This window comes from Hyperoodon ampullatus (assembly GCF_949752795.1).
Source record: "Hyperoodon ampullatus genome assembly, chromosome: 3".
Taxonomy (NCBI): domain Eukaryota; kingdom Metazoa; phylum Chordata; class Mammalia; order Artiodactyla; family Ziphiidae; genus Hyperoodon; species Hyperoodon ampullatus.
The window spans coordinates 179,240,313-179,256,087 of NC_136916.1; the positions used below are offsets into that span (position 1 = coordinate 179,240,313).

General features: G+C 60.2%; 1 protein-coding gene across 1 annotated transcript in view; it reads right to left on the reverse strand.

Annotated features, from left to right (window-relative positions):
* AHNAK2 (AHNAK nucleoprotein 2) overlaps positions 1-15,172 on the reverse strand; it is a gene marked incomplete at its 5' end in the record, with an annotated part of 32,604 nt that extends 17,432 nt beyond the window's left edge. The window contains one exon of the mRNA XM_079699220.1: positions 15,118-15,172. Coding sequence (XP_079555346.1) covers positions 15,118-15,172 — 55 coding nt within the window. The remainder of the gene's footprint in view (positions 1-15,117) is intronic.
* Positions 15,173-15,775: the final 603 nt, after the last annotated feature.

Consider the following 15,775-nt stretch of genomic DNA (forward strand, 5'->3'; position numbering starts at 1 on the left):
ACAATGGCCCAATGAAGAAAGAATGTCATAAAGAAACAGAAATTATATTAAGAAAAAAAAAGCCAAATGGAAACTCTGAAGTTGAAAGTTTACTGGAGGGACTCAATAGCAGGGCTGAGATGCCAGTGGAAGGAAACAAAAAGCTTGTAGATTAGGGGAATTCTCTGGTGGTCCAGTGGTTAGGACTCAGCACTTTCACTGCCAGGGTGCAGGTTCAATCCCTGGTTGGGGAACTAAGATCCCTCAAGACACACAGTGTGGCCAGAAAAAAAAAAAAAAAAGACCAAACAAAACAAAATCTTGTAGATTGATAGAAATTAACCAATTTGAAGAACAAGGGGGAAAGGATTGAAGGAAAATGAATAGAGCCTCAGAGATCTGTGAGATGACATTAAGAACACCAATATATGTGTAGTTGAAGTCTCAGAAGGAAACGAGAGAGAGAGAGAGAGGGAGGCAGAAAAAAATGTTTGAAAGAATAATGGCTAAAAACAATCTACGGATCTCAGAAGTTCAACAAACCCCAGTAGGATAAGCACAAAGGGATCCAGACCTAAACAATCACATCAAAATGTTCAAGGGAAAGAAAAAATTTTGAAAGCAACAGGAGAGAAGTGGCCCATCACATTTAATAGTACAGCAATACAATTACTAGTCAACACCACGGAAGCTAGAAAAAAATGGAACAATATATTCAAATTGCTGAAAGAAAAACTTTGTTAACCATGAATTCTATATCTAGCGAACTGTCCTTCAAAAATAAAGGCAAAATAGGGACTTCCCTGGTGGCACAGTGGTTAAGAATCCGCCTGCCAATGCAGGGGACACGGGTTCAAGCCCTGGCCCAAGAAGATCCCACATGCCACAGAGCAACTAAGCCCACGTGCCACAAGTACTGAGCCTGCAATCTAGAGCCCACGTGCCACAACTACTGAAGCCCGCATGCCTAGAGCCCGTGCTCCACTACAAGAGAAGCCACCGCAATGAGAAGCTCACGCACCGCAACGAAGAGAGTAGCCCCCGCTCACCGCAACCAGAGAAAGCCCATGCGCAGCAATGAAGACCCAACGCAGCCAAAAATAAATAAATAAAATAAATAAATTTATTTTTAAAAAAAGATGAAAAAGATGTGTAGCTAATAAGCCAGTAGTGGAAATAAAATGCAATACTAAAAATACATGTTGTTTTTATACATATATATAATGTATATAAATAATTTACATTAATATATAAATTTAATATATAATTAATTATATATAATGTATACATCTATATTAGTTTATAAATACAAAATTTATATTTATATATGTAATATATGTTATTAAGTAATTATATACCTATGTATATATTTAATTAATTCTAAAACAAGATAAGGAACCGGGGAAAGAGGAGCAAAGGATGGATGGAATAAAATAGAAAGCAATTAGCAAGACGATAGGATTTAAACCAGCCATTTTGACAATACATTAAATATAAAAGGACTTAAAATTCCAATCAAAAAGGTAGAGATTATCAGATTAAATTAAAAAAGCAAGACCTGACTACATGCTATCTAGGAGAAATGGACTATAAATATAAAGAAGTTAAAAGAAAAGGAAAGAAAAATACATACAGTGCAAAAACTAATCATTTCATAATAATAAAGGGCACAATTCATAAAAAGAAATAATAACAAACCTAAGTCTGTATATACCTAATAACAGAGGCTAAAAACACTTCAGCTTCAGAAAGCTGGCAAAAATGAAAGGACAAAAAAGACAAATCCACAATTACAATAGAGATCGTAACATTCCTCTCAGTAATCGATAACCTTACAAAACAGAATAGGTAAGAACACTGATCCATCCATCAACCAATGAGACCACAGCAGAGATCACTCCTCCTGACAAGAGCAGAGTACACATTCGTCTTAAGTGCACATGGGACATTCACCAAGATAGATCATATGCTGGCTCATTTAAATGTCTCAGTAAATTTAAAATAATTAAGACCATTTCAAATCAACTAGGTATAACTGATTCACTTTGTTATAAAGCAGAAACTAACACACCATTGTAAAGCAATTATACTCCAAGAAAGATGTAAAAAAAAAAAAAATCAACTAGGTATTTTCTCTGACTCTCAACGGAATCAAGACAGTACAGTATAACCACAAATATCAGTGAAAACGAATAGAAAGTCCAGAATAGTCCCACACTTTGTAAGATCAATTAATTTTTGACAAAGCAGCCAAATTATTTCAATAGAAAAATAATAGCCTTTTCAACAATGGTACTGGGACAAGTGGATATTTATTAGGGGAAAAAAACCCTAGACCCTTACAACATAGCACATGTAAAAATTAACTCAAAATGAATCATAGAGCTAAATGTAAAACTTAAAACTATAAAACTTCTAGAAGAAAACAGGAGAAATTCTTCACCACCTTGGGGCAGGCAGTGTTTTCTTAGGCAGGACACAAAAGGTGTGAATCATAAAAGAAAATCTGATCAATCATATTTCATCATAATTAAATACTTCCAGTCTTGAAAGACATTTTTTAGAAAATGAAAAGGCAATTCAATATATCTGACAAAGAACTTGCATCCAGAAGAATTTCTGCAAATCAATAGAAAAAGACAAAAAAAAAAAAAAAAAACCCCAATTAAAAGTGGGCAAAAGATTTAAACAGACACTTCACAAAAGAAGATGTACCAGTAAGCACAGAAAAGATGGTCAACTTCTTTAGTCGTCAGGGAAATGCAAATTATTAATAAAGCCAATGGCACAAAACAAAGGTCCCGGAAGCAGACTCATACAGATACAGCGCTGTGGGAAAGTAATGATCTTTTCAGTCAGCAGTGTGGGGTCCACTGGAAATTCACAAGGAATAATATTGATCTGGACCCCTAGGTCAGCCCCAGGAAGTATGAATTTCATGTGGATTGCAGATCCGAAGTTTAAGGATACAGTTTCCAGAAGATAAACAGAAATAACACTGGGGATAGGGAAACAATTCTTAACCAGGACACAGACAACACTAGCACTAAAGGAAACAACTGATTAATTGTTAAAATTATTAAATTAGGGACTTCCCTGGTGGCGCAGTGGTTAAGAATCCAATGCAGGGGACACGGGTTCAACCCCTGGTCGGGAAGTAAGATCCCACCTGATGTGCAGCACAGCCAAAAAAACCAGTGGAAGGAAAAAAACTTGGGAGTCTCTGTCCGATGAACTGCGTCCACAGGCAGTGTGGGTGAATTTCACAAACTTAGTGCTGCAATAGAGCTAGACATAAAATGCTCAAACAGAACCCGCTGGACGCAGTTCACAGGTGCACTGGTGTTGGAAGTCCTTTGGGAGGGGCAGACCAGTCGGGGAGAGGCCTCCGGTGGGGGTAAGGGGTACTGGTTACACCAGTGTGTCCACTTTGGGAAAATGCATCCAGCTACACACATATGATTTGTACCTTTCGCCCAAAATGTTTAAATTCTACATAAAATTGAAATGAGGAAATTATAAACTTTATGCCAATAAATCTAAAAATGTAGAGGAATTGGACATACTCCTAGAGAAACAACGCTGCGAGCACCACACAAGGAGAAACAGGCTACGTAAATAGTCCTGTGATGATTCAACAACCAAAGCCCTTCCTTAAAACCGGTCCACAAGCACCTCCGGGCCCAGAGCCCCCAGAACTGTACTCAGTATTGCAGGAGAAGCAGCCCAGGATCTCACACTAGGTCTGGCCCTGGGATCAGCCACACCCTCTGTGGCTGTGACTGCATTGCTGGTGAGGAGGGGACACGGGTGCCCACTCCCAACCCACCGCAGCCAGCAGGGCTCAGAGCCGGGAGGGAACCCCTATCCCACAGGCCGGGCAGCCGGCATGGGCACCAGGCACGTCCCTGTCCCCATGGAGCACACGGGGGAAGCCCAGTCCTGGCGGGAGTGCAGGTTTGCCTGCTACTCTCTGGCCAATTTGCTGTGTGACCCTGAGCAAGCCTGTCCCTTCTCTGAGCCTTGATTTCCCCATGGATGTCAGAGGGCTACTCTGCCCACCCAGAAGCCCAGAGGGACCGCAGGGAGTGGGGCGGGGAGCGGAGAGCAGGTTGTGGAGGAGGCCGAGGGGCGGCGGGTGGTGGGGGGAGCGCGGCGGGGAGCGGGGAGAGAGTCCCAGGCTGATTCATGCCCCGCCCGCGGGAGCGGTGGAGATCAGAGCCTGTTCCCCACCGAGCCCGCTGCCCTGCGCGGAAGCCAAGGGCGAGGGCAGCTGACCCCACTCTCTCCGGCCGCAGTTTCCCTTCCAGTTCTGCCGAGACCCTCACCCCCGGCCCCAACGTGGGCGCGCTGTGGGTGAGCAACGAGGAATCTGAGGCTGGGGGAGGGGAAGCCACTGGCCCGAGGTGGCTCAGCCCGCGGGGCGGCGTGGGGACTAGACGCGGCGGGCGGAGTCCAGGGTGGCCGCGCTCCCACCCCAGCCATCCCGGGACCGGTCATTGTGGGGCTGCCTCTCCCGCCCTGTGCCCGGCTGGGGGCGTCGGAGGGTCCCCACCGGCCTGGGCTCGGGGCTGGGGCAGCCGGCAGAGGGGCGGCGAGGTCTACGGAGCTGCTCGGACGCGCCCAGAAAGGCAGCCCAGCCTCCCCCGAGCCCCGCAGCCTTCTCTGAGTCACAGCAAAACAAGGCCCGGACCGCCCTCCGCGTGGGGCAGGCAGACGTGTACCTGGGGGCGAGGGCGGCGGTCTGCCCAGACCTGGGAAAAGGCTCTGGACCGCGGCTGCTGGAGGAGCGGACCCCGAGCGGGTGTGCGGTCGGGCCAGCCAGCGGGGCCTTGGGCTGGGCGCTGTGTGCCGGGGGCGATGCGGTGGAAGGCCCCGGATCGGGCGGGGACCCCCGGGCCCTGAGAAGCCGTACCCCCAGATCCGCTCCAGGGCAGGGGTGAGGAAAGGTGTTAGCAGCCGGGAACCTGGGGGGGGGGGTGCTCAGCCAGCCCTGCTCCAGCTGGACCACCGCCCCTGCCTCTGGGCCCCCACCCGGCCCAGTCCTGCCCTCCCAGCCACCCCCTTGGGTGCAAGAGCCCTACACCCAAGGTAGGAACAAACAATGGGGCTCAGGGAGGCGGGGACAGGCCTCGCCCAAGGTCAGACCGCTGGGAAGATGCCCGGCCGTGGTTCTAAGCTCCGGCCCCTCTGCAACCTTAGGGCAGAACCCCAAGCTGGCTGGAGCCTGGCCCAGAGACGCACAAACAGGAAGGAGGAAATCCTGCCTGCCACAGGGCAAGGCCGCCAGCAGCCCTGCCAGCCTCAGACATGCCCCTGGGGAGGGAAAAGGAGGCACTCAAGTACCCCCCAGAGCACTGTCCTGAGGGCCCCACCCCCTGAGTGCATGGGAGGGGTCCTAACAGCCTGCCTGGCCTGGCCTTGGCCCCGCAGCTAGCCCAGACCCAGCAGTCGCCTCGAATAATGACTACTAAAATAAGGTCACCAAAGCCCCGCTTTACAGAGAAGGCCGTGGAGGTGACATGCTGAGCCAGGCCCAGCAGGTCCCCCTGCTGGCACCTGGTCCTTCGCCAAATGCCCGTCCCCCTCCTCGAGGCTCAAGGCCCTGCTGTGGCCCCAGCACCCTGGTTGGGCTACATGTCCATCCAGCCCCTCACCCTAACTCTTCCATGGCCTCGAACACTACCCACCGGGGGACTTGGGGGCGGGCGTGGTTGGCACCACGTCAGCTGAAAAGCTTCACTCCCGGGAATTGTAATATTCTGGGCTGGGACCTCCAGGAAGTGAGTCTACGGAGAGGGCGGAGCCGAGGAGACGTGCAGTGCGGCCGAGGGGCACCAGGTGGAGGGGACGCAGAAAGGGGGCGTGTGCCTGGATGACTTCCCCAAACTTACCTTGCCCTTTGGGCCCAGGACTGAGTTGGGGCCTCTCCCGCCAGCCCCCAGCCAAGTGGGACTTCTTAGGGGGACCAGAGCAGGGCCACTCGTGGGTGTGGCAGTTTTGCTTAAACAGAACCCAAGTTTGCATCCAAACTGGCCGCTGCCGGGGCCCAGCTCCAGCCTCCAAGTGGGGCCGGGTGTGGGCGCAAGTTGGTGTGTCACGAGGGCAGCGGTGGGACTGGGGGACTGTGAGGGCGGTGGGGAGGAGAGCTGCGAACAAAGCAGGGCCCTGGACAGGGGCCTGAGTGTCCAGCCTCGGGTGCGCGTGCGCGTGTGTGTGTTTACGAGCACGAGGGCGTCTGCTCACGGGGTGTTCGTGCTTGTGCTGGGTGTGTGTGTGAATGGGTACAGCCTCAGCTGAGGCCCCCGGCTGGCCCAGGGAGCCGAGAGAGTGGGAGCCCCGGATGTAGGCTCCCTCCTCGGGGGATGCTGCCCTCGGGCTTGGAGCCCGGTGCCCACAGGGCATGCGGGACGCTCGGCCTCACCCCATCCTGGAGCCCCACGAGGAAAGTGCCGAGCTCGGCTGACTCATCACAAGACTGTCAGGCTTTCTGAAGCAACACCCACGGGCAGGGCCCGCCCCGCCTCCCCAGCGTTTCTCAAGATAAGCCTGCTGCACAGGGAGGCATCCCAGCCTCCTGCTGTGCCTCCAAGGCTTCGGGAAGGCCCAGGAACCAGCCTCGGCCGCCCGGGCCTGGGGGCCAGGACTCCTCACCCAGTCTGCAGCCACTGCCATGCAGCCACAGCTGCAACCAGGAGGTTTTCCCATCGCCCTCTCCGGCCTGTCAGTCTGCCTGGCCCGCCAACATCGGCAGCCTCCCCAGTCTGCACCGCTGCCGCCTGGGCCCCAGACCTTTGGAGCTGAGCTCCAGAGCAGGCTCTCCCCCGACCTCTGTCCTTTCCACATGCAGTTTCCGCCGCCATCTCACGGTCCAGCTTGGCCACCCTGTCATCATCTCTGGCCACTGCCTGGTCCCTGGTCCCTAGAACAGTCTCACAAACGTTCAGAGCCCGGCACCTAGTAGGTGCATGCTAGTGCTGGGCATAGGTGGGCAGAGGAAGGGAAGATGAGTCCCGCCCAGCCTGAGGGTGCAACGGGGTCTCGAGGGCTGGGAGGGGCAGCAGGTGGGCCCTGCGCTTCTCCTCCTGCACCTGGAGACACCGAGACCTGAAGCAGGCACGCCAGTCCACCACCTCCATGGGCCCGGCAGCCGAAAGGAGCGTCCCCACCTCCTGTCCACCCCAACAGGACCAGCGGGCCCGAGTCTCTTTCTCTCTGGGCTGAAAGGCCAGCACCGAGACGCCCAGCACGGTGTGACCCTGTGACAGGGTGGCCCACCGCCACAGGCCCCCACCGCCCACCTGGCACCTGCAGGTAAGCGTGTCTGAAGCGCCCTCCCGCCACCCCCCAGGGTTCCCAGTGCACCAAACGGCCATCTTCTGAGGACCCCCTGCAGGCCACACGGTCCAGCCTTGGGGATCTGCCTGTCCTGGGACTGAAATGGCCACGCTGGTGCCCTTGGGCACCCTCCAACATCGGCTGGAGCTGAAGCAGGGCAGAGTCAGGGAGATGCCCAGCCCGGCTCTGCCACCCCCCACCCCTGTGCCCCCACCCTCCACCTGCTGGGTGGTGAGGTGATCAGGTGCCCCAGGGCTAAACCCAGGAAGAAGGCAGGGGACAGGGGGCACAGGGTGGGCACAGAAGACAGCGCAGCCGCTTACCGAGCCCGACGTCCTCCCAACGTGCCCCGAGGTGAAGATCCCAGGTTTGCAGGTCCCTCTGGCCCACTCCTCCCCTCCACGGCCCCTCCCTCCACTGCCCCGCCCACAGGCCCCCTTCTCCACGGGGCCCAGAGCCCGCCAAGCCTCCTTCGCCCTACCAGAGGGACTGGGCGGGTCCCCTTACAGGCCCCCACAGCTGGACCAGGCCCCCGCCCCTCCCCCAGAGCGCCCCCCCAGGCCGAGCAGCTGACTGGGGGAAGAGACACCTCCCAGCTCGGGATGGGTGAGTCACTGCCACCGCCCCGGTCCAATCCAGTCCTGCTGTGTGGACAGACTCAGATGTCACACAGGACCGTCCCGGCAGCCTGTGCACGAGCCTGGGACAGAGGCTGAGGGCTGTCGGGCTGGGGGTGCAGGGGAGGGGTGTGGAGGCATAGCCCAAGGTGGGGGCGGAGGCCCTTCCAGGAGGGACCCAGGATGGGCACAGGCTACTGCTCCCTCTGGAACTTCAGTGCTGCACGGCCCCTCAGGCTCTGCTGAGACCACTGCCCAGGGCACAGCCAGCCCCTTCCACAGCCAAGGCCACAAAGGCCAGAGCAGGGCCAGACCAAGCCCACCCATGGCCTGGGCCAGTGACGTTGGGGAAGGTGGCCTTGGCCACTGCCCCCCTGCCCATGCCCCTTGAGGGCAGCCTGACCCCGGCCACCCTCTAGCCCTCTCAGCCAAAACCCACCCCTCAAAGTTCCAGGGCATCTGATGAGCTGAGTGCGGTGGGTCCCCGGAAGCAGCAGTTTTAACCACCCCCTCCCCAGTCGTTGGATGTAAGTGGCAGCTGAGGAATATGTGCCCAACTCCCCCGCCCCCAAGACCCCACCTGCCGGGCTGCCCCCTCCTGTCACCTCACCCTTCTGCCCCCAGGACTCCCAGCCCCTGCCCTGGGGGACCCCTGAGGGGGGCGGGAGAACGCGGGTTCTGGCTCCAAGGCCCCTCCCAGCTCCAGGAGCCCGGCAGGCCCGGCAGGCCCAGGCAGGCCCCCGGGCTGACCTATCTGCAGATCTGCTGCTGGTCCCGGGGCTGCCCCGCCCTGTGCCTCACAGCCCCGTGGGGTGGGGCCCAGCTGGCTGCGGGCACCTGCATCCCACGGGCAGGTCGGAGCAGGCCGGCACAGCTGAGGGGCCCAGGCTGGGGTTCAAGGGCGGGGATGGGTCAGCCCGAACCTGCACCTACAGCCCCACCAGACACACCAGGCCTGCAACAGTGGCCGCAGAGCTGAGGGCTCCTTGAGTAACTGAGGGCAACAGGCACCGAAAGCGGCTGCCGGGAGGCCGGTCCCCCACCAGGACAGGGGAAGCCCGGAGCAGCCTGAGGTGGGGTGACAGCGGGGGAAGGCCCCTGGCCGCTCAGAGGGCTCCCGGGTAGGCAGGGGGCTCCACCAGCTCGAGGCAGCCGGCACTGCTGGGAAAACTGGGTGAGAGGCCTGAAGGAGGAAAAGCACCCAGGGCCCTCCCGGCTGGTCCCCCCTGAAAACCTAACGATCAGAAGAGACTCTAGTCACACTGAGACAGGAAACCGGCCAGGCCTGCTGGCCAGTGACCTCACCTCCTCCACCGGCCCACAGTTCTCACCTGGGAATTCTCAGTGTACTGCTTGACACCCCACCAGACTGTTACTGACACCCCCAAACCCCCTGACCCCGCCCCCGGGCAGGGCCGGGCCGGCTGACTCAGCTGGGAGGCTGGGGTAGATGCTGGCACGGAGCAGGGTCACCCCACCTCGTCCCCTCTGAGCCTGGGCGCTCCATCCCAATCAAGCCGTCCCCCATCCTCCTGAGCCCTACCACCTCCCCTGCGGCCACCCACCGGGCCCTGGACCATTGGGACAGCCCTCCACCTCCTGCGGCCAGACACCCCCCGCCCACTGGCTGGAGGAGGCCTCAGCCACACTCTCCCCGACACCCTATGCTCCGCCCCCGCCCCCCAAAAGCCCTCTCCAGACTCCCAACACCCTCCCGCCCCGGCTCAGACCCTGGAATCCTCCCGCAGGAGGCCAGCGCCAGCAGCCCTTGCAGTGCTGTGCGCGGGCAGCTCCAGGGCGCTGGGAAGTGGCTGGGAAGGGAAGGAGTCAGCTGCTGGCACGGGGCTCTGGGTCGGGACCACTGTGATCCGGTAGCGGCGAGTCAGGGGGCCACTCCTCACCCCGCCCCTGGGCTGGTGTCAGCCCCGCAGGGTGCACCTGGCTCCCCAGCAGATAAGGGCTCTGGGTGAGGAGGCCCTGTCCACCCACCTTGGCTCCCGGGGACCCCACCTGCCAGTCCCCTGGCTCCAGGCTGATGCTGGGCCAGCTGAAGGGACGCTGGCCAGGGCAGCTGCTGAGCTGCCACACCTCCAGGCCTGGATGCAGGCTGCCCAGCACGTGTCCGCCGACCCCCGCTGCACCGGCAGCCGTAGCTCAGAGCCGCCTGGACTCCAGGCCCTTGGAGTCACTGTGGGAAAGGGTGGGGCGGGGCCAGGGGCAGCTGATAGTGAATCAGCTGGCAAGGAGGTTGGGGCAAGCGTGGCATTCTCAGGGGATGTGTCACGGAGGAGCCCGCAGGGGCTTCTGCCACCCAGGAGCAAGGCCTGCCGGGGCGGGGGTGCGGGGGGAGCCGCCTGGAGGGGTCCTGCAGTCAGGTGCCTGGTGGGAGGCCATCCTCTTCCCGCCTGGAAGGGTCTGGAAGGGTCTGGAAGCACTGGCAGCTCTTGGGAAACAAGGGCATCAGCCAGGGTCGGGGGAGGTGTAGGAGGGGCGGGGCAACCAGAGCCCAATGTAGGCAGCCCACGGTCTGACCCCCACCCTGGGGTGGGCAGCCGGCCGGAGGCTTGAGCCCCAAAGAAAGTAGCCTTGACCTGGCCCAGCGGGGCCTCACCTCCGGGGCCTCCAGCCCACGCAGACACCGGCACCTGGGTGGACCCTCCAGTGGACACGGGGCTGAGCGAGCCTGTCACCCCACTGTTGTGACAGGGAGGCCCAAATAAGGACCCCACCCCAGGTTTCCTGGCCCGCTCCTTTCTGAGCCTCGGCCGTCCTCTCGGCAATGGACACCCACATCCGGTGCTGTGTCCGGGCAGGAGCCCATCTTGGACCTTCCCAGGACTCCTGGCAGTTCAACCAGCTAAGGTGGAAAGCCCGCCTCTGCTGGCGGCTGGGAGCCACAGCTCCGCCTACCGCTCCACCAGCAGCCCTGGGCGCGACGCGCGGCGAGTCTCTACCGCCAAACTCTCTGGGGAGGGGCCCAGCGCCGCCCCTCACCCTCAGGTACACACACTGGGTCCTCCGGCTCCCCGCAGGGCAGGAACCAGGCAAGCAGTGGGCACAGTGGGACGCCATCTCCCACCCTGCCCCAGCCCCTCAGGCCTCCTGGGCCCAGCTCCATCTCTCCATTTTAGAAAGTGCTTCTGACTATTAAATATTTATCCCAGCGAGGTGGACCTTTAGCTCCCAGCTGACTGTGCCTCCAAAAAAAGAAAAACAAAGGGAAACCTGGAGGAAGAGGCAGGGCGGGCAGGCAGGGCCTAGAGGTGTCCCTGAAGGCACCCAGTGTGACCAGACTCCGGCCAAAAGGGGCAGCTGCCCTTAGAATGGGGAGGGGGTTCAGGGGAGTGTGGCCAGCTCTCATGTGTGTCCAGCTGAGGCTCCCCTTCCACCCTCCCCGCTCTCAGCCTCAGCTCCTCCGATGCCCACTCCTCCGCCCTACTGGGCCTTATCCCTTCCCATGGGACCTGCCCTGAAACCCTCTGAGGCTCCCCGGCGCCCTTGGAACGTAGCCCTCCCTCCTAACAGCATGGTCCCTACCCCTCTCCGCCCTTAACCCCCACCCCCACCCCCAGACCCACCCTGTTAAGCTACTTGCTGCTCCCCAGTCAACATTCTCTCCAGGCCTCTTGCACATGATGCCGCATCAGGCAGCCCTTCCTCCTGGAAGCCCTCCCTGACTTCCCTGTGCACCAAGGTGGCACTGATGGCAGAAGCCCCACCTGTCTCATCTTTGATGAATGAACACTGGTGAATCCCTGCCCCCCAATTTGTGAACATCTTAGGCCCAGGGCCCCTGGGATGTACAGATGGATGGGTGGGTGGACAGGCAACCCCACTTCGCATTAGCCCTAAGCATAGGGTCTGCCTCCTCCTGCCCCTGTCCAGGCAGAGGGCCAAGCTGGGGAAATCTGGGCTTTTCACCCCTGAAATGGGTGGCGGGGACCCCCAGATGGCCCATGTTCCACCCCACCTCCATAGGGTTCTCCTCGATGGCACCTCCACTTCCCCACCCCCAGGCAAAGCAGCCCCAGGCTGAACCTGAAACACAGCCTTTCAGCAAAGGCAGTCACAAGAGAAGATACAGAGAGGGTCAGAGTCTGAAGGAGAGCAATCCGGGGGGCTTCCTGGAAGGGGCAGCTCCTGGCTGGGCCCAGGATGGAAGAGACTGGCCAGAGGGAGAGAAGGCCGTGGCCTTCACAAGGGCAAGGCCATGATGAGCCCCAGGTGGAGTGGGCGCACAGGAGGAGGCAGGTGGTTTGGGGCACTGGACCCTCCTATCCACTCCTGGGCCCCACCCCGCTTCCTGAGGCTGGAGCTAGGCTATCCAGAGTGTTTCTCCACAAAGAGAAGTGGGGTGTTGTCAGGAACACATATGCTATCCCCAGCGGTGGCTTTCAGAATCGTCCTCATTAAAGTGTCAGGAGGGTCGGTACTCCTGCCCAGGATGGCCCCTGAGGCCTCCTTCTCTGTGCCCGGCCTTGTGGGCCCCCTGCCGGGTGGGGCAGGGCGTGCGGCATGGCTGCTCTGGCCCCTGTGGAGGCCAGAGAGGCTCCACTTTGGTTCGGGGCTCTGCATCCCTGCTCTGAAACTCAGTGTCCCTGTCTGCAAAATGGGGACACAGCCCTCCGCCAGTGTGGACAACCCAGGCAAAGCCACCAGTCTGGACAGCTCACTGGAGCCGCCCCTTGGCCTCTACCTCCCTGCCCCGCCTGGGCTGTGAGCAGCCATGGTCACTCCTGCTCATAGATTCGAGATCCAGCCCATAGCCCAGAGTCCAGGCCCATGCAGAGGCCGCCGGCCCTGTTCAGAAGGGTGAGGCCGCCACAGGGGATGCCCGGCATTGCACTGCTTTCGGGAAAGGCCCCAGTGTTGCCGGGGCCCCCTGCCAGGGAGAGACCACCCAGATACCCCTCATGGTGTCATCTGCTCCTGGGGCTCTCGGACCCTTGCGGGGGCTTCTCAGGGTGGGTGTGGGAGGGGCCTCAGGCCAAGCCAGGGAACTGAAGGTGCAGGGCAGAGGCCCAGCCTGGGAGCCGGGGGCTCCCCTATCAGTAGTCCAGCTGCCTAGGACCCAGCTCTGCCTCGGGAAGGACCCGGCTGCCTCCGGGATAGGAAAGGGGGGCCCATTCCAGGTGGAGTGGCCCAGGCGGAGCTCCCTTCCCCCGCGGGAACAGGGGGAGGTCGCCTGGGAAGGCAGTAGTGGCGTGGGGGTGAGCGGGTGCTACTCAGACTGGACAGGCCCAGGGAGGCTAGGCGGATCCTGTGCTGGTGTGTTCCCAGCACAGCCACCAGGGGGCAGCCTCCGAGCGCAGGCTGGACCAGACATGGCTCCCTCCCCCGGGCCCCCGTCTGGGGCACCGACAGGATGTGGGAGGGGTCTTCAGAGGACCTGGAGGGGCTGGTCCAGGAGGGCCGGTGTGGGCTGGGCAGAAACACGAGGGGCGGGGAGGGCCTGCCCACCTCTGGCCTGCTAGGAGGGAATTGCAGCTGGAAAATGCCTGGACTGAATCCCCATGGCTCTTTATTAGGAATGCATGTTCCCTGGCCTCCTCAGAAGGATGGGGATGGCCTGGGAATCTGCATGTTGGACACAACCCCCCAGGGCCAGGTCTCCTGCCAACGCCCCATGAAAGCCACTGACCTTGTTCCCTAAGAGGGGATGGTTTTGCAGGCTGGACTCAAGGAGGAACTGCCCCAGAGGCCAGAGAACCACATGTCAGAGTAAGAATGAGGGCCTCAGCTTGGGACGTGCTCCCAGCACAGGCCTCTGCAAGGCAGGAGGGTGGATAAGATGGCCCGAGTCCCTGCAGCTTGGGAGTCTCCAGGCGGCCGGTGAGTGAGGAGGCCATTGTGGGACGCAAGGCAGAGCAACGGCCCCAAGTCCTTTGGGCCCCTTGGGGCCCCGCTCCTCTCCCTGTGATGCGGCAGATTCCCAGGGATGTGGGCCAGGCCCGCCAGTCAGGAGGAGGGGGCTGGGGACCCATCATTCTCCCGTTGGCTGTCCAGGGAGAATCGGGGTGCCTTGGGTTCCCACCTGGGCAAGGGAGGCCGAAACAGGAGGTCAGCTGGGCTTCAGTGCTAACCAGATGAATGGGCAACAGGAGGGACCATGGGGGCTCCTGCTGCAGCTGAAGGGGAGCCCCACCCCCTCTGCATCAGCAGTGCCATCATCATCGATCTCTGCTTTCCCCAGGCAGTGGGGTTCCGCCTGTGCTAATGCAGTGTGGCCCCAGCCCCCCTTGCCGGCAGCCGGCCAGGTGTCCTGGGTGTGGCCAGGCTGCAGCATTACTGACCCTGGGCTGGAAAGACTGTCCCCGCCCCACCCCACCCCGCCCTCCACGATGCTGAGACACCCAGGCCCTGGAACCAGGCCCAGTGCAGGGACAGACAGATGACAGACAGAGCACCTGGTTCTCATTCTGAGGCCAGAGGTGCAGAGGGAGGGGTCCTGCCCCATGGGCAACCCCCACCTACCCTTGCTCAGAACTGGAGGACCCTGTGGCCTGAGCTCTGACCCCACTCAGGCCCCTCACCAAGCCCCAGACCTCAGCCACCACCTAGCCAGTGAGCCAGCACACAGCAGCCACACGCTGGACCCAGCCCAGCCCAGCCTAGCAGTCCTGGACCAAAGCCAACAACCCTAACTCCTGGTCCAGCCAGACTGCTCTCCCCAAAAGCAGATCAGAGGGCAGTCCTGGCGGCAGGTTCCCACCGCCTGGTGACCCACGGCAGTCATGCCCCACTTACACGTGTGGCCCTCCCCAGGCGGCTGCCTCTAGGGACAGCACACGTCCCAGAGGGCTACAGCAGGGGTACAGTTGACAGAGAGGGAGAGACAGACAGGACAGTGAGTGACAGAGAGAGATGCGAGGAGTGACAGAGTGGTAGAGACGAGTCAGCGACCCAGAGAAACAAAGTGAGCGGCAGGGATGGAGAGGGGTGGGAGGCCGAGGGACAGGGACAGGTAAGAGACGAGACGCAGGAGGAGGGAGGCACAGACCCGAGCAGCCCCCGAGGCGCAGAAACGCGCTCGAGACCGCGGGCCGGTCCCAGAGGCTCCCCCACCCCGGCCGGCGCCGCAGCCCACCCGCACTGCGCGCCCCAGGACCCGCCCGGCGCGCGCGCCCCGCGCGGAGCCCACCCGCCCCGAGGGGAGCGGGCTGCAGGCGGGGAGGAGGCGCACCGCTGCCGGGGGCTCCGGGCCAGGTGGGCAGCACCATGTGGAAGCAGTCGCACATCTTGGCGGCCGGGCGGTGCTGGCCGGCGGCGGCCCGTCGCGTCCAGTCGCAGATCCCGGTTCCGCCGAGCGGGCGGCCAGTGGGGCGGGCGAGCACAGCGCTCTGCCTCCGCAGGCCTGCGATGCCGCTGGCTGCAGGCCGCTGACTGCGGGCGGAGCCCGCGCCCCCAACCCCGCCACCGCCAGGACCCCGCCCCGGCCAGCCCAGCCCGAGCCCAGCCACTGCGGAGCGAGCGCGGGCGGCGCCGCCGGCCTCATTCAGCCCATTGGCTGCTGCCCGCCAGGCCCCGCCCCCTAAGGGCCACGCCACGCCCCTGTCCAGCCGGGAACCGGCTTGACCCAGGCCCCGCCCACTAAGGCCCCGCCTCTCAGTCCCGACCCCGCCAACGTCCCACCTCCAGTCCGATCACCGGCACAGGCTCCGCGGCAGGCCCGCCCCGCCACTAGATTGGCCCCGCCCCGCGCCGCAAGAGAGTCCTGAGTGTTGGCTTTGGACGCCTTCCCGGGGTGGGGGTCGGGGGTGGTCGGGGGGGGGCCCGGGGGCGGTCCCCGGACGCTGCGCCAGGACTCCCGGACTTGATCTGCGCGCCGTAGTCTTGCCTCC